The sequence below is a fragment of the Mirounga angustirostris genome, unplaced genomic scaffold (genome assembly GCF_029215605.1).
Source record: "Mirounga angustirostris isolate CCGP_5_RB_7025 unplaced genomic scaffold, mMirAng1.0.hap1 SCAF_2, whole genome shotgun sequence".
Lineage (NCBI taxonomy): Eukaryota > Metazoa > Chordata > Mammalia > Carnivora > Phocidae > Mirounga > Mirounga angustirostris.
In genome coordinates this window covers 93,641,669-93,661,233 of record NW_026991710.1, presented here as the reverse complement: position 1 = coordinate 93,661,233, position 19,565 = coordinate 93,641,669, and the positions used below count along the sequence as shown (strand labels likewise).

The 19,565-nt window shown below is 35.3% G+C and overlaps 1 protein-coding gene across 14 annotated transcripts in view; it reads left to right on the top strand.

The window, feature by feature from the left end:
- The window catches only part of CAMK2D (calcium/calmodulin dependent protein kinase II delta), a 326,597-nt gene that overhangs the window by 2,293 nt on the left and 304,739 nt on the right, over positions 1–19,565 (top strand). For all 14 annotated transcript variants that reach the window (XM_045880546.3, XM_045880545.3, XM_045880547.3 and 11 more), the window contains exon 2: positions 36–130. In XM_045880546.3, the coding sequence (XP_045736502.1) occupies positions 36–130 (95 nt within the window). The remainder of the gene's footprint in view (positions 1–35; positions 131–19,565) is intronic.

Sequence of the window (19,565 nt, the reverse complement as noted above, 5' to 3'; positions counted from 1 at the left end):
ATTATATTGATGACATGCTAATTATTGGTTTTCAGGGGGGCTTTCTCAGTGGTGAGAAGATGTATGAAAATCCCTACTGGACAAGAATATGCTGCCAAAATTATCAACACCAAAAAGCTTTCTGCTAGGGGTGGGTATTTTCAACCACATATACAGTATATGTTAATTTTGTATTTGTCATGTTGATGTTGGTTCTGTTGTTCTGTAGATATATAGTTATTTATAATTGAACTGTAGACTTAGGTGTCCTATTACATTTTGAGATTATTTCCTTCCAGAATGCTTCTTGGTATGTATAGTTTAAAAGTAAGTGAACACATGAATTTTAACAACAAATTATTAAATAATTACAACTGTCCTATGAGCAATAGCATGCATAACTATATTTTAAAGCAAGTAAGTGTCACTGAGTGCATTTTGCCTTTAGCTCTGCTGTGAAATAACTTTCAGAAATACCCTGGAATGGAAAAATGTAAGTCTCACAACTGTCATTATTCTCTTTTGCTTTTGAGAGGAAAAATAGGTCATAGCTCAGTTGAATCATATTTCAGTTGTAGTTACACTTGAACTTAATTCATCAAGGTATATTTAACAGTAATAGCTTTGGGAGGAAAAATTTATCATTGCTATATTCTAGGAAGTTTAGCTTGATTTTGATGTGTCTGTGTGCAGTCCAGACCTTTACTGGATCTTCCGCATTAAGGCTTCTCATAGACTCCTGTAATGTATTTTACATGTGCTTTATAGCCACAGAGATAATTCTTATCATAAAATAGCTGTTGACATAGGCAAAAAACTTAAAGGGACCTCACTGCATTCTTTCTATTTTGTTGAACTCATGCAAAAGTACTTACACTGAAATGTTAGGCATTCTAATTATTGTGAGCACGTGTCTAAGGTATTTCCATGGGAATTTATGGTTTAATGAAATTTAAATGAAATTAAAATGAACAAAATGCCACAGTATAAGCCCATTTCAGTGACCTGGTTTATTTTAAGTAATGAGTGAAGAAATTCTATTAGGGTTAGATTGCCTCACTTAATTTGTCTTCTAAAAAGTCCTGCTTCCTAGTATCCTGGTATCCTTGTGTTTGATCTCTGCCGTGATTTTTCCCCCTATCTGTTACAAATTCTACTTTTACATATACTTGAGGTTTAGATTGGCATTTCAGTTTATTCATTTGAGCGAGATTTTGTTGTAATTTCCTTCATCAGATTTTAACAGCATTCTGAGGAAAGTCTGTGTGCTAAAGTAAGCAGTACCATAGCTTCATAGCTTGAGAACTCATGAGAAGCACGTTATGCTCAATTATATTCCCCTTTCCCTCGTCTCTCCACAGGAAGGTTCTTAACAGTCAAAAGGAGTTGCTAATCTGTAAATGACATTTTAGTTTTTAAAAAGAAAAAAATGAAAATGTGTAATTCTTTCAGTGCTTACATGTTTTCTTCCTGTGTGCCAGGTACTTTTGGCAAGAGTAGGGGTATCAATTTTTTGGAGGCATTACAACACCTATCCAAAATCTCTCAGTGGCTTTAAATTTTCTCTCAAAACAAATCAGTCTTGTGCTTCACTTTTACTGATTTCCTTAATTAGAGTCATCCCTCTTCATCCACCCTAATTCCTACTCCCTACATCAGAAAGGCAAATACATGTGTCTCTGCTCACATATATTTTATTTTCCTTTCATCTGCCTCCAGTCTATGGAAGATAAGTCTTCTCTAACTTGATGGGATTCCTTCTTCCTGCTAGTGTTCCTCACCTGCTCATACTCTGCTTTAAAGAGCTATCTACACCCAAAGCCACCTTGCCTCATCTGGATTCAATGATTCCAATTACATTTAGGAAAAGTAATTAGGGTGAAGTGCTAGAAGACATGCTGCTTCTCCTTCTCCAGTTTTCTTTCCTTGTGACTTTGGGCAAGTTTCTTAACCTGCTATGTTCACCCTTCTGAGGATTGAGGTGGTAAAGAAGCAGGTGTTGGAACTAAATGCCCTGGGTTTAAATTCTGATTCCCCTAGGTATTAGCTGTGTAATCTTGGGCAATTTACATATTTTCAATGAGCCTTCATTTTTTCACCTGTAAAATGGAGTAATAATGTAACCCTTCCTTTCATAGGGTTTGTAAGGAGTGAATTAATATAGAAGAGCACCTGATACATAATATGTATTCAGTGAATATTAGCTGCTATTATCATCTCTTGGGTTGTTGTAAAGATCAGATGAGATTACTTACATGAAAGAATGTGAAAATTATAAATCCAGGGGCAGCCTTGATTTAGCTTTGAGAACCCAATTTGAATCTTGGCTTTAGTACTTAGTGTGTAAATTTGGTTTAGTTACTTACCTTTTTTTGATCTTAGGTTCTTCATCAATAAAATGGGGCAAAAGTAGTCATAGGGTATCATGGATTGTTTTGAGGATTCAGTGAAATTATGAGAATCACTTCTTAATTGCAAAGTACTGAGTCAATTTTACCTATTACTGCTCACTTGTAAAATATTACAGTACTTTCCTGCAGAACGTTCAATTTATTTTATCACCACAACAATTAGAGCTGCTTATAGCATATTTATATCTTTAAATGTGTACATTTGTTTAAACTATACCTATATTAAGTTATAAACTCTTAAAAATGCTTTCATTGTTTAATATTTTCACAGCATTGAGTACATAGGAGGGGCTCAGTACAGAGTGACTAGGATCAAATGTGGCTATTAAATGGTTTGTAAAGTTAAATACTTAGTTTATTTAACAAGCAAATACTAGATGTAATCTATAAAGTAGTATATTAAGAGCATATGCTTTAAAATATGAACATTCCTTTAAAAACATTCCCTTCTCAGACTATAATAATCCTTAAAATGATCTTTGCAGAAAAATTTTAAGATAATATATTTAAAGGGAAATTAGAATGATATGTAAATTAGCATACATTATTTTCCTTAACGTACTGATTTGTTTTCTTTTGGCTGTGCATAGCACTTTTTGTGGAGCATATAATTTTTTGTACAAATTTTTGTTTGTATTATTTAAAATGCCATGTCTTTGTAAATCTGAGGTTTAAGCCTGTTTGTTTTAAAGACCAGGCAGGTCCTCCAACTCAAATAATGTTCTTTAAATGTAGTATTAACAACTGAAAAAGAAAGGCCATTGTCAATACATTTAAGACCACGAGAGATTGCCAAAAATTTGGCTATATTCCTGCACAAATTTGCGCATCCAACTATACTGTCACCCAGGCATTTTTCCTGTGCCTAGATGTTAATGGATTTCCAGCAGACAGTTTCAGTTGCATTTCCTCTCAGCTGTTAGTCACACAAACCATATTTGGGAGACTCAGAGTCTGTTGAAGAATTTCTTCCCTTTTGCATTAACACGTGCATGCACAGAGCATTCATTATATGATACTGATCAGATAGATTAAGTACACTGATACATAGTTTGGCTTGTTTTAAAAATAAATAATGTAGAAAAGCTTCAAACATATTTTATATGAAATTTCTGTCTTAAGTTTTTCATTAGATGGGATTAGAAGACATGCTTAATAAATGGTGGCTAGTGATGATAGAATTTTATCTCCTATTTTTACCATGGGAAGTAGAAATTATATAATTTTGGTCCCAATTAGGTTGGTATTTAACAAATGCTAATTTGCTCTGCGGTTTTCATACTTTGTTGATTTTGACATGTTTATAACTGTAACATATTGTTAGGTTATGTGAAGTCCATGAAGGGTTGTGATTGCAGTTCAGAATCCAGTGGACTGATGGTTCTGATAGCAGATGTCTTTAGAAATAGTATTTGTGATTATTTCACATTTTAAAGGCTCCCTGTGGTAAAAGATTTTTTTATGGTAGTAATGACTTCTTGATGTTCATTTTCCAATGTAATTTCTGATCATTAGTAACCACTTTTTATTACATGGGATCTGATATGCCACAGTCATCGTATTTGTAAAATGTAAACTACAATAGAAGCTTGAAATAGTACACTATTACAAATTTTTCTACTCCCTTGGTAAAGTTAAAAAAAAGACTTCATTTTATATTTCTGTAATACTTCACAGATATAATACAATTAAATCATTTGGCATTCTTTGATTTTTGCTAGTTTTGTTAATTCCCAAATTGATGATCTTTGTAGACTATGAATCAGGACTTTATAAAACTAGTTGACCATGTACACCAAATTAAATCTCATTTATGAAATCTAAATGTTGCATTTATGTCCTTAAATAGTCATTTTTTATGTTATAATAGAGATGTCAATAACTCCTACTTTTTTTTTCTTCCTTGGCATTCAGGCAGTCAAGAAATTACTGTCATTTTTCAGCCTTATGGTTACTTAAATTGGAAAGCAGAACTGAGATGTTATAGATGAATCAAGTTATTCTGTTTATACATTATTGATTTGGCAATTTGGAGCTAATTGGGCAAATTAATATTTTTTGGAAGTTTCTTGGTTGGAGCAATGTTTTAAGAATAAACTAGTAAATTATTTTTATTTTTGCATATGGAATTTCTATGGCTCTTTAATTATTGGGCCCCAAAGTGGCATGTATCATTTTTAGGATTTAGTGTCCTTTAGTTATGTTTAGTTGTATTTGCATTCTGACATAGATTTTGATATTAGATATCTATTTTCCTCTTTTGGTGAATGAGAATTTTATTGTTGTCCAGACTGGTTAGGAGATAAAAATGTAAATCTGCTTTTCTAGGAAACAATAATCTTTTCTGTATTCCAGCATCATTAAAATAGGCAAACTTAATAAAGAAGGTGGTTGTCAGATACCTTACTGTGATACTAATAACTAGTGTCAACCTCTGCCTGACTGATCATGCAGTAGGAATTGAACACCTGGAGAACCTTCATTGTTTATACAGTTAGATTAATACTTTTCATTTCCCTTGAAATACTGAATCAACTTGGTGTAAAAATTAGTAAATTTTTATGGGCCCTTTTAAGGTTAATAATCATGAACTGTTATAAAGCACATACTAGGATTGTCTTGGGCATTTAACTTCATTTGTTAACTAGAATTTTATTTAATTTTTAAAAGTCTTTTTCTTGGGCTGATACTGTGGCAGACCAACTCCTAGTGTCTCTAGGGCTGAGTTGGCATTTTTCTTTCTTTTTTTTTTTTTAACATCTGTCTCTCTGCATTTACTAGGGTATGGTGTACACAGTGTTTTTTTTTATTATTGACAATTAGTTAATGATTGTTTAGTAAATTGCACTGCTACACATTAAGTGGAATCTTAGCAATATTTTTACTCTAAACACAACACCTTTGTAGTAATTTACATTTCATACTACTTTATAGATTACTAAGCACATTCACGTATGTGGCCTTATTTATTTTTATTTAATAAATATTGAATGAGTACAGTAGGCAGAGTGTTAGGAAAAGTAAGTCTATCTACACAAGTAGACATCATAGAAGACATAAATGGTTTAAGTCTAGCATGAATAAAGTGCTGTTGATTTTCAAAGGAGGGAAAGATTATTTCTGCCTGAAGAGATAAAGAAAGGCTTTTATATAATATGGATTTAAATACATTTTTAAAACTATAATGCAGATAGGGCTCAAGTACCAAAGTCTAAATAAACAATTTGGAGAGATTATTCAGGGCCTTTCATAAAAAGGACTATGTCTTACACATCTTTCATTTTCTCAGTGCAACATATAGAATTGATTATTTCTTTGGGAAAATATATTTAGAGTTCCAACTTGTGAGAGAAGATAGTGTTTTAATTGCTGCAGTAACTTAAAATCAAACTGAAGTTTGACAGTCCCTCTGTGCTGTTTTCTGGAAGGAAAACAATGAAGTGAAAAATCTTACTAAAACAGTAGGGAAACGATTACAGAAGAATGAAGTGTTTTGGTAAAATTAATTGATTAACTGATTGAAAATATCTCAATATACAATAAGTTCCTAGGGTTACTTCTTCTAAATGATTCACATGTTGCTGAAAAGAAAAACTCAGTCCTTAACCAAAGCACAGAGGTACTCAGAAAGGCATTCTATTTCTCTGGCTCATCTTGTTTAACCAGTGAAGGATGGAAGACAAATGTTTGCTGTTTTGTTGTTTCTTGTTAGACAACACTGTTGTATGTGTCAAATTCATACAAAAATGTGGCAAGTGAAAGAAAAAATATAAAACTGTCAAGTTTTATAAATATTTTATAAAATTTTATAAAATTTATAAATTATAAAACTTGGCAGTTTTATATTAATATGTTGGAAAAATAACTTAGGTGCAGCAAGTCATAAAAAGGTATGTAGATAATATTGTCATGTAATATTTATGAACTGTTGATTCTACCTAAGAGTTTCTTTTTTAGTTAGATTACATAGGGATTAAAAAATTTTTATTACATAAAATCTTATATATGAAATTATATTTTATATAGTTGGAAACAGTAAGCACCCAATAAACCTCCACTCGATAGCTAGAGTATTCCCTATACTTTTGAAGCTACCTGTATGTTCTTTTCTGATCCCCATCTGTTGTCTTACTCCAAGAGTTAATCACTATCTCTTTTTTTAGGAGAGAAATCTCTTTTTATTTCTCCATGCCCTGGAACTTTTTAATTAATTGGTTGATTTCAGTTGGCCAATCAGTTACCAATGGAAAATCTATGCTCTCATTATCTAGATATATTTAATTGTATATGTATATGTATTATATTGTATATGCATAAATTTATGGAATAAACTGCATTAATTCTCATATTAGTATATAATTTTACCCTATCCCTTAAGGCAAGGGAAGGCTTAAATTATTTGGAATTTATATAGTAATAGGAAATTATTTTCTCTCTATGTCTTTTTGAAACAATTTCATTAATGATGATGCCTACACATTGAAATAAAGCAAGAGCAAGTTATATAAAACTACCTTATTAAAGGTAAATATAGTTAGTGATGATTAGATTTTTATTCTATCTTATAGAGAAGTTATAGAGTTGAGATATGCCACATCATGGCATTAGTGTTTAAATTAAAATTTGATATTTTCGTAAAGAAATACTTCTGGGATTTTTGGAGACGTGTTCTGATAACTTGAATTTTTGCTGTTAAGTGTATTTATTAGTAATCCAGGCCCAAACTCTACTCTTCCCTGGTGGACTCAGTAATTTCCTCCTTCTATGAATGGTGCCATAATTTTCCTGGACTTTCAAGCGTGCTTGATTTTCTTTCTTTTCCTTAACCCATCTCAACACTTTCCATCTTTTCCTTTTTCACCAGTCTAACTTGAGTTCTTTTTTTCTTCAGCTCTTTTAAACAGCTTGCTAAACAGGTTCTCCAGCCGACGATTATCATGTTTTGTTTTTTTTTTTTAAAGATTTTTATTTATTTATTTATTTGACACACAGAGAGAAAGCACAAGTAGGCAGAGAGGCAGGCAGAGAGAGAGGCAGAAGCAGGCTCTCCACTGAGCAGGGAGCCCGATGCGGGACTTGATCCCGGGACTCCAGGATCATGACCTGAGCCGAAGGCAGTCGCTTAACCAACTGAGCCACCCAGGCGCCCTATCATGTTTTGTTTTGTTGTTTTTCATTTATGCAGTTCATCATTACCCACTGTGCTGGGCATCTTGATAAATTTTAGGGATACAGAGGTGAAAGACAGAGATCTGCCCTCAAGTATTTTGTGGTCTATTGGTGTGGATGATAACCTGGCAAGTATAGTATAGTTTTTGAGGACTATAATAGAATTATGCACAGGGCTTTCATATAGATACAGGCTGGAGGAGGTTGTTATCACAGATTTCTTGAAGAGATGTGTGAGACTGTGTTTTTGAATGGCAGTTGAGCCTGGTAGAGGAGGGAGAAATGGTTGTCCAGGCAAAGTAAGCAGCCTGTTCAAAGGAAGGGAGAAAGTTCTGGCTCCACCCTCCAGAAAGAATGAGTACATCTAGTGTTGTTGAAATCCTTCTTTAAAACTCCATTCAGGTGCTGCCACCTCCATGATGCTGTCTCTAACTTATTCTCCACCCTTCCTTTCCTTCTCTAGGCTGAAGTGATTCTTTTCCTCCTCCTATGAATAGCTTTTTCATGTTTCTTAAGCAGCTGATCTCACATTTCTCCTTTTGTATTTTAGTTATATATGTTGTAGCTTTCAAACATCTTGTGGACATTTTTAAGCTTACCTTTGAATCTGTGCCTGGCACAGTAATTACAGTATTGAAGATACTTGTAAATGTTTGTTGAGTGAGTGGACAAATGGATGAGTAAGCAAATAAGATTCTGTGTCTAGAAGAAGACATATGCTTAACAAAGACAGACCTGTGACAGATAAAGTAAGTGAAAATTGAGTTAAGGCTTCATGTCAAATGGAATACACTAACTCTATAAAATAATCTTTAATTCATAAATTATTTCATTAGTTCCTTGATGCCAAATTATGCTATTTTGGAAAGAGTTTTGTATAATTTAGAAAGTTTTTGAGCAACTCTGTGTAAATTCTTACTGCCGTTTTTTATCATGTAATATAAAGTGGCTCAATGATAAGGGGTTATGATTTTCATGGTCTGTGTGTGCATTGGTACCACTTCAGTAATGCCATACACATGCTATCATTACATTATTTTAAATGTTTGAAAATAACCAATTTTGAATTTAAAGATGGACAGAAAAGATAAACTAATAGGAAATTATTTAAAAAATTCATGAGATGGGCGCCTGGGTGGCTCAGTTGGTTAAGCGACTGCCTTCGGCTCAGGTCATGATCCTGGAGTCCCTGGATCGAGTCCCGCATCGGGCTCTCTGCTCGGCAGGGAGTCTGCTTCTCCCTCTGACCCTCCCCCCTCTCATGTGCTCTCTCTCATTCTCTCTCTCAAATAAATAAAATCTTAAAAAAAAAAAAGATTATAAAAAATAAAATAAAATAAAAAAATAAAAAATTCATGAGAGTGGCACCTGGATGGCTCAGTCGGTTAAGCATCTGACTCTTGATTTTGGCTCAGGTCATGATCTCAGGGTCCTGGGACTGAGCCCTAAGTCAGGCTCCATGCTCAGTTCAGAGTCTGCTTGAGATGCTCTCTTTCTGCCCCTCCCCCCACTCATGCTCTCTGTCTCTCTGTCTCTCTGTCTCTCTAAAATAAATAAAATCTTTAAAAAATAAAAAATTCATGAGAAGTGAGGTAATCAGGAAGTGTCAGTAAAGAGCAAACTTAAAAGAAGATAGATGTATACTTTTTGTACCCAGAGTGACTGACTTATCATGTATAAATTTTCACAAAAGCATGCAAAAAACTGATGAAAAGAGATGGAAAGTTGTTGTTTTTTTTTTTGTTTTTGTTTTTGTTTTTTTTGCAGTGAATTACTGAGTACAGCAAGATCTGTTGGAAGGTATTAAATAAGTGGGTTGTGGGATTTTACAGCCCTGAGTCATTAGGGATGAACAGCTGATAAGAGAGGAATAGCAACTTATCAACCTCACATTTTTTTTATTTAGCTCTGGGGCAATACAAAAAAAAAATTAAGTGCCTAAGTGGAAGATAAAGGGGAGGAGGATAATTAGAGGGTTTTTTTTTTTTTTTTTTTTTTATTATCAACCAGTATTGTAGAAGTGCCCTGAGGAATTCCATTGGTGTTTATAAACAAGGAAAGTTTTAGATAGTTTCTGCAGTTGTGGTATTAGATTAATAACTATTGCAAAAAATGTTTATAGGTTTCTGTTCAAAACCAAAAGTAAGATGTTTAATATTCTCTGCCGGAATTCCCATTGTCTGGATTAGTACCTGGTACCCTTCACAGATATCTATTGAATAAAATGAATGATTGCATGACTCCCAAACTGCATCATTTTATGATTAATGAATACACATTTAGGGACCCAGAACTTTTAACAGTAAGGTTTGTATACATTATTTCCAACTATTGCCTTTTCAAAAAAAATTTTTAAGGAAAGCTCACGATTGCATAGTCAGATTAATTCTGTGATATAATTTAGCACAAGCTGGTGCTTGGAAAATAGTCATTTATTCCCATCATTAAATAATGGGAATTTACTCATTTACTCATCTACTACTTAGAAGATAACTTCATTTTAGATATTTAACTTCCCTAGCTAAGTTCAACCATGCAATATGTTCTCTCCGTTTTTAAAAGGATCTTACAGCTGTAAAAAAAAAAAAAAAATTTTGTAAGATTTCCCCAGTTTATTAATTTAAGGACTGTATAAGTCAAAGGAGGAAATACTGTTTTACTTTCTCTATAATTTATGAAATTCATGGTAGAATATTTTGGAGTTGAGGTAGGAGCTTTGTTGAGCAGAAAATCTCCTGTTGACTTCAAAAGCAGTGATTCAAGGTTGATACAGTTATTAGAATGTAGGTTGGAAAAAATTCTAATTCCAGAATACAAGCAGAAATTTGAGGGTCACAGTCCACTTCTGTTCTCCTGAATATAGATCTCCCGATTTCATTTTTTCATTTTAGTAGAATTGGAGAGGGCAAAGAAAAAACTGTCAAAGAGAAAAGTTTGCCTTCTGTAAATAGGATTGAGACTTACTTTTCTCTAATGTGATCTGGAAATCATTTTTGGAAAAAACTTTTGGGTTGACTGCTTTCTATGCATCTTTATGTTCAGGAAAAGGGCAAACAAAATTGTTAACCTTAGTTGGTTTGAAAGAAAAAACATATGTTTTATATTGACAACCAATTACTCGATTGCCTGTAGCTTTGTATCCTTCATTTAGTCCTGATAATCATAGTGTCAATATTCTGCCAATGACATAATAAAGAGAGGGTCGTAAGGCATGAACAGGGATGGCTGAAGGATCACTGGGATAGTTTATCTTTTAAAATAGTAATGATCCCTAAAAATCGAATTCATATTTGTTGAACTTTTGCAAACTTTATTAGAGACTTTAGGATATAAGTTTTGAATAATCCAAATGGAATAAATCCAAATTTAGAAAGGCCAGCATTAGAAATATTCTGTGAACACACACAAGGTCAGTTTTAAAAATAGCGCTTAGCTTTGAGAGGATAATTTCTCCCCACCCTGCATGAAAATGTTTTATTCGGACCTTCAATAACAAGCTTTGAAAAAAAAAAAAAAGTGTTGGGGAGAGGGAGTGTGAAATGAGTCCTTTGAAAAATTCTTGTATTTAGCATCTTTCATTCAAGAGTCTTAAGACATTCCCTAATGAGTCTCCTAGTACTTCTGGGGTGTGCGTAAGGGACATTCAGGGATTCTTGTGCCCAGAGCTGTAAGGCCTGCCATCCCCAAGTAGCATGTTGCAACTGTTTCATGGTGCACATCACATTCCCTCCAGAGCCAGAGCCGGGAAATAGAGGAGGCAGTATTACCCAGCTGAAGGAGCATAGGGGAGAGAGATTTAGGTAGTAAGGAGTTAATTACCTAATTTGGAATTTGGTTAAGTCTCTGGGTCAGTCAGTAGCCTTATTCCTAAAAATGTTCTATCATTTGATATCCTGCTTTATCCCCAAGAAAATAAACTCTACCTCACTTTTCATCGGTGTGACTATGTACCTTTGGAAGTTTAACATTTAATAGTGAGGAATATGATAGTTAATGTGTACTGTTGTTGAGGGAAGAAAGCAAGGCTAGCATTTTCTAAAAGGTGGTAGAAGAGAACCATTTGTATTATTCTTGGGCAAAGCAAGCTGTAAGGGACATAGAAATAATGAAACATGGTCAGTTCCCACAAAGTACTTACAGCCTGGTTTGGAGAATAGGAGACACATATAATTATAGAAGAGATAAAGATGAGTAGCAGAAGAATGTAATATGATGATTCAATGTACTGAAATGACATTTAGTTTTGGAAACAAGCAAAGTAATAATGAGGAAGTAGAAATTAAGGTGGGTGGATAGAAGGAAAGAAGAACAAAGACACTGGGGTGCAAGAAGTCATATAACATTCGGGGAAGAGCCAAAAATACCTGTTTAGGCAAAAGATAGATAATCTGGGGGTATCTGGGTGGCTCAGTTGCTTAAGCGTCTGGCTTCGGCTCAGGTCATGATCTCAGGGTCCTGGGATGGAGCCCTGTGTTGGGCTCCCTGCTTAGCAGGGAGTCTGCTTCTCCCTCTCCCTTTGCCCCTCCCCCCACTCATGCTCTCTGTCGATCTCAAATAAATAAATCTTAAAAAAAATAATCTGTGGGAAATCAGGGAAAAAAGCTTAGGGGCGCCTGTGTGGCACAGTTGGTTAAGCACCGACTCTTGGTTTTAGCTGAGGTCATGATTTCAGGGTCACAATTTTGGGGTGGTAATCTCAGGGTTGTGAACTGGAGCCCCATGTAGCGTCAGGCTCCGCACTCAGCGGGAAGTCTGCTTAAGACTCTTTCTCCCTCTCCCTCTGCCCCTCTCCCCACTGGATGCACGTGCTCCCTCCCCCCCTTCCACTCTCTCAAATAAATCTTTTAAAAGAATAAAAGCTTAAAACCATGTAAAGTGTTTGATTGCCAAGCTGAGATTATTGTCTTAAATATGTGAAGACACGTTAAAGAGGGCATCTAGGACATTATTTGGCAGCAGTGAATAAGCAGGATGGATTGGCGAAGAATGTGAGATACTGAGTTCTGAAATCTTAAGATATAAAAGGACAAGGAAGAGAGAGGATATAAGCATAACTGAGGTTTGAAGTTTGAATAATGGGGAACGTAATTTTCAGGTAAAAAATTAAGTCAAAATCAACTGATCTTGATAAAGATGATGAATTGACATGTGTTTGATGTACAAGCAACATATTCAGGTTGAAAGATCCTAAAAGACCACTGGGCACCTGGGTGGGTCAGTCGGTTAAGAGTCTCCCTTCGGCTCAGGTCATGATCCCGGGGTCCTGGGATCGAGTCCCGCATCGGGCTCCCTGCTCTGTGGGGAGCCTGCCTCTCTCTCTCTCTCTCTGTCTGTCTATCTGTGTCTCATGAATAAATTAAAAAAAAAATCTTAAAAAAAAAAGATCTAAAACACCACTGAAAATTGGGTGTGATCCTTGAGAAATGGCCTCAGGAAGCAGGGCAATATATTGTATTGGTTGAGAGCATTGGCTCTGAAATCAGATTGCTAGGGTTCAAGACCTGGCTCTACTACTTCCTAGTCCTTGTGATCTTGGACAAACTTCCTGATTTCTCCAAGCCTTGGTTTCCTTACCTATAAAACAGCAATAATCAACTTAGCTACTATTTGTGATTTGTCTGCCCAGAGTCGATGGTAAAACCCATACTAGTGGAAAAGGTCGGAAAAGGGAGAATATAAAAAGAAAGGAATGGAGAGCCTAAGACAGTGGTATGGGGGAATATATCCATTTTAATGGATGAAAGGAGGAAATAGGACTAGTGTAAGAAATGGAAAGATATGTCAAAAAAGGAGGAGGAAACCGGGAGAGTTCAGTGCTTTGACTCTGAGGGAGAGAAGTTTTGCAAAGGAGGGGTTGGTGATAAAACACATTCAGTGTGATTGAGAAGTAGAGAGAAATGAAGACTAAGAAAAGGGTTTTCATTTGGCAGAATTTCAGTAGTGTTCAGAAAGAGATCATGAGGATTGGGCCAATTTGTTATTCATCCCTACATTCTTGTAACTGAGCATATAGGATGAAATATAATAGGTATTTAACAAGTATTTGCTAATGGATAAAGAAAAATTACTTCTTGGGATTAAAGAATAAATGGAGATAACATGAAAAACCTTGCTTGTTTTATAAAACAGGAAAAAAGAGCCAGACATACTCAGGAGTAATTCCAGGGATTAGCCAGGTCAAGGGAATCAACTTTGGTGATAAATAAAGCTGAAGCTTATTTGGAGGAAGACAGACAAAAATTAGTAAGGAATAGAAAGACTGATAATGCAAGGCAAAAGTGTAAAAGTTATTGGGCAGCCATGGAGACTGTTGGGTGTTAGTGGGAACAGATTTGTTTAGGAAGAAAGACGTTCTTCCTGTAGAGCTAGCAGGATAGCAGGAGAATGAGAAGGTAGCACACATGCTGAGATGTTTTGAGATGAAGGAGACTGTTACAGTTCAGCTGAGACTAATAGAAGTAGGATTGAGAGCTTGGGAAAACATATTTGTTATGGTCTTTGGAGTTTGTAGAGAAGAGTCCACCAAACGTATTATGCAGTGGATCATTAACAGGTACAGCTAACATAAATCTAGCCCCATAGTGACCAGAGAGGTGTCTAGGAACCCATTAGGGCTTGACAGGGTGAGGCAATGGGGATCCTGGTGCTTTTTAAACATTTAAGGAGAAAAAGCCTTTTTTTTTTTTTTTTAAAGCACATTAATTTCCCTTAGTTTGTATAGCTAGTAAGAATAGAGCAGCTAGAATTTAAAACCCAACCCTAAGTAATAGCAAAAGCCCTTGCCATTTTCATTCTGTTTTGTTCTCTCTGGGTACATCCAGCAGGAGAGATGAGGTAGGGAGGCAGTTAGAAAGCAGAAGCTTGGGAAGAAAATTTTATTCTACAAGAATGACAGAATAATTCCACTTAGGAATGTTTGGTAGCAGATTTCTTTTTTTATCTGAAAGGGAAGCCTGGGGGATCTTCAATTCAGAATCTAAATTTCCCTTATTTCTCTTCAATTTCATTCAATTTCTCTGCATAAACAAAAGCCTCTGCAGGCAGCTTTTAATGGTTCAGAGTTGTACATAATTTCATCAGTAGGAAGGCACTGTTTATGTAGAAAAATTACTGCAGATCAGGAATATGAAATAAAACTGTAAAGACATAAGCTAGTTCATTTTAGATGTTTTATTACCAAAGTTTGTAAGGTTTATCATTGTGAATATTTTATTTCTTGTGTGCCTTGCTTACTTTCCTATCTCCATATCTCTGGTTCATTGTCTATGATGATAAGGACTTTGGTTTGACAGCTTTTCCCCAAAGCATTGGTATTCTTAATTTTCTTAAAAGTCTGTGTCGTTTTTCATTTGGCTTTTCTAAGTTCACCGAAAAAGCGAAGCTTTCTTTGCTCCCTGAGAAAAGCAATGAACCCAACAATTGTTATCAAGGTAGATGTGATCAGAATGTGTGTCATTTTTTTCTTTTTGCATAAAATGTTTTTCTGCTCCCTTACTCATTTTCTCACTTTCTCCCTTTGCTATTACTATTGATATTTAATATTTAATTACTCCTACTTTTTCTGTCCCTCTACCACCCGATTTCTCATAAAGAAGATTGTCTTGAGTTCAGACTTTTAAGTTCTAGAAAATAAAGCATCTTTACAACTTTCTCAGTTATTAGCTTTTGTGTAATAATTGGAAATTTTATGTTTTTTATGCTGATGCTTTTGTAGCTCTGGACTTTGTTTCTCTAGTTCCCATAGTATCTCATGTCTTATCTTACCCTCATTGTATCAGTCAGTCATCGTTCATTCATTCATTCACTTATTTAACAAATACTTAGCAGCTGCTATGTGCAGACACAGTTGTTGATTTTGGAAGATATAGAGGTGAGCAACTTTGGTATAGGAGAGGCTGGAAGAATCATCTGGATCGATAAGTGCTATGAGGTAGATAAAAAGGACTACCAAGTTAGTGACCTAAAGTGAGGTTACTTTAGATAGGCCTCTCTGAGGATGTAACGTTTGAGCTGAGGCATTAATGATGAGAAGAAGCAAACCATGAGAAAATGTGAGGGAAGAAAATTCCAGGCCAAAGGACCAAGGTGACAACGGGCTTGCACAGGGATAGGAAGAAAGTAATCATAGCTGGAGTGTTAATTAGCAAGGAGGAAAGAAGCACACAATGATCTTGGGAGGTAGGCGGAGGACAGATTGGGTAGAGCCCTTTGGCCAATGTTAGGGAATATGCAACTTATTTTAAAAGCAGTCATAAGCCATTTTGAGGATGTGCAGCAGGGAAGTGATGTGACCAGCTTTTGGCTTAAAACATCTTTCTGTGGCTGCCAGGTGGAAGATAAATTGTAAGGATATGTGAATGAGAGCAAGACTAGGAGAGTCTTGCAGTCTATGGGAGATGTGAAGATAGGGGAGAAGATATTTTTTGGAAGGAGAAAATATAGGACTTGCTACTGGAAAGATTGTGAGATATGAAGGAAAATGAAGAGGCATGACTACTGGACTTACGGCTGGCTCAACTATCTAATGGTGGTACTGTTAACTGAGATGGAGAATAGTGGAGTAGAATTGGATTGTGGTGGGAAATCAGGAGTTAAGGTTTTGACATTAAATGTGACTCGTCAACCCCAAAAAGAAACCTCTTATTTTTTTAGCAATTATTCCCCGTTCTTGCTTCTCCTCATCTTCCTCAACTCCAGGCAACCACTAATCTATTTTCTTTCTCTATAGATTCGTTTCTTTTCTGGGCATTTCATATTAAGTAGAATCATACATTATATAGTCTTCTCTGATTGGCTTCTTTAATTTAACATAATGTTTTCAAGGTTCATTCATGTTGTAGCACATTTTATTATTGAATAACGTTACATCTTATGGATTTAGCACATTTTGTTTATCCATCCATCAGTTGATGAACATTTGGTTTGTTTCCACTTTTCAGGTACTATGAATAATGCTGCTATGAGCATTTGTGTCCCAAGTTTTTTGTATAGACCTATGTTTTTATTTCTCTTGCATATATACCTAGGAGTGGAGGAAATACTATACACATGCAAACATACACACACATACATTGAAGAAATGTAAAGTGAAGAGTTTATGACATAGATAGTACTCTATAGTTATAGTGTAAGAATTATTGGTTATTAACCTGATTAATTTGCATTATGACACGTGTATGTAACAAATAGGTAACAAAGTATTGTAATTTAGATATTTTGATGTGAGATAAAAATGGAAATAGTTTCAGTGGAAGAAAGTGAATTATGACCATTTTCCCTTCATGTGTAGGAATAGAGATATAACACCAAGTAAAAAGGTCTTTATTTAACCATTATTTTAAAATAGCTGTGACCAGAGTTGAAAGGAACATCTGTTTCATGTCAAAGAATCATCCAATCTGTCTATTCCTGTGCGATCTCTTTACTCACGTTCGCTGTTACTAGAAAGAATTTGGCATGGGGATCATTATTTGTATCTGGGGCTTTTGTTAGAATATTGATGCAGATGGGTATTTTTCTGTTGATTGAATGGAAAGTGTGGTTAAATTCTTAATCCTAGACCTACCCCTTCTGTTCCCCCTTTGTCAGAGAGGTGCCTGTTTCTGCATGTTACCTTCCAGGCTGTGGTACATACTCATAGTCTGTTGACAGTGGTATAAAATTTGCTAGGATTTTTGCTTCTGAGGTGGGAACTGTTTTGGGGAATGCTTGGGGTGACAGGGGCCATGAGGACTGAGATAAGTAGGCTGAAGTTGTCTTTCACTAAAATCTCAGATTAACTGATAATCAGTGAGAAGTTTCATTTTCATCTTCTACATTGAAAAGTGAATTTAGGATTTGGTGAAGGCCTAAGAATGCAGCACCCTGCCTTTCTTTCCCATGAAATTTGGATGACAAATTTGTTTTCTTTTGCAGTATTGTATTTTCTTGACCTGCCTGATAATACAAGATTATCCCATCTATGGAGTATTTCCATGTGCTGTACTTCTAAATGCTGTAAACATTTTAGGAATGGAAAAGAACTAAGGAAGTTGCTTTTTAGAAGGGATATTCTAATACACAATTAATATTTATTTTTCATAACATTAAAACCCTGCTTAGCACTGATGGCGGGACATTTTTGGGTGGGTTCTATATTGTATATATTAATAATTTGATGTGTATTTTCAAGTGAGTTAATAAGTATTGTTCCCCACATTACATCTTTCATAAAATGCTGTAATTAATTTTAAAGACTAGGTTAGATTAATAGGCTTTTAAGTCAGAGTTGACTTTGCTCAGGAAATTTTTGGTGACATGGAGAAATCCATACTGGAAAAGTTTGCCTTAGTATTTGAAATAGTGAATATCTGGTAATGTTATTTCATTTTATTTTTTAGTATCATATTTTTCATTCAGACCATGTGTTTATGAATGGAAGCATAATAGAGGCATGTATTATGTAGTCTTTTTGAACACACACACACACACACACACACGATTCCTAAGAAGGAGATGTAGAAATTATGAAAAGTACTACTTATTTTTGCCAGAATCCAAGTAGGACAACACATTAAAAATATTTTGTGTATTCGCTCATTATGCAATATCCTATTTTCATTTTAAAAAATCAGGTTGGCAAGTCAGCTGGAAATATGAGACTGGCTAACTTTCCCACACATTCTTTCTCCCATGTGGGTTTTTATATGGGTATATTTAAACAGCCACATGAAACCATTATTTGTGGAGGATGATTGGAGGGGAACATGTACAGACCATCTTGTATTATTCAGGGCTAATTTAGGGAGAGTTATCAGAAAACAAAGTACAGTGATTTCATAAATAGACATTTAATTTGTTTCATCTAGCTTAGTTTTTCCTTCTCACAAAGTGATTTTCAAAGAAATACATTGATTTTTTGCTCATTCTGTGCGTGTGCAATATATAAAAGCTGTGATTTACCATTTCTTTCGTACAGAGTTGTAAACTTTAATTTCTGACATCAGCGAGATGACCTTAAGCAATTTGCTTAATGTTTTGTTATTTGAAAGCCTAATTTGGATTTGTGAGAAATGAGGGAAACTGCAAGGCACATTAAGTATATAGTTCAGTGGTGTAAGTACATTCACATTGTTCTGCAACCATCACCAGTATCCATCTCTAGAATTTTATCTTCTCTTACTAAAAACTCCATACCCATTAAACAGTAGCCCTCAATTCTGTCCTCCCCTTAGCCCAATTCTCTCCTCCCCCTTGCCCCTAGCAACCACCATTGTTCCTTCTGCCTCTGAATTTGACTACTCTAGGGACCTCATTCATATAAGTGAACTCCTGCATTGTTTGTCCTTTTGTGACTGGCTTATTTCACCTAGTGTAATATCCTCAGGGTACATCCATGTTGTAGCATGTGTCAGAATTTTCTTCCTTTTTAAGGCTGAATAATATTGTTGTATCGATATACCGCATTTTGTTTATCCATTCATCTGTTGGTGAATACTTAGGTTGCTCCCACCTTTTGGCAGTTGTGAACAGTAGGGATTTTTAAGAGTGCTATCTAAATCCAGCAATTGCACTACTGGGTATTTACCCCAAAGATACAAATGTAGGGATCCGAAGGGGTACGTGCACCCCGAAGTTTATAGCAGCAATGTCCACAATAGCCAAACTGTGGAAAGAGCCAAGATGTCCATGGACAGATGAATGGATAAAGAATATGTGATATATATATACACTGGAATATTATGCAGCCATCAAAAGGAATGAGATCTTGCCATTTGCGACAACGTGGATGGAACTGGAGGGTGTTATGCTGAGCAAAATAAGTCAATCAGAGAAAGACATGTATCATATGATCTCACTGATATGAGGAATTCTTAATCTCAGGAAACAAACAGGGTTGCTGGAGTGGGGGTTGGGGTGGGAGGGATGGGGTGACTGGGTGATAGACACTGGGGAGGGTATGTGCTCTGGTAAGCGCTGTGAATTGTGCAAGACTGTTGAATCTCAGATCTGTACCTCTGAAACAAA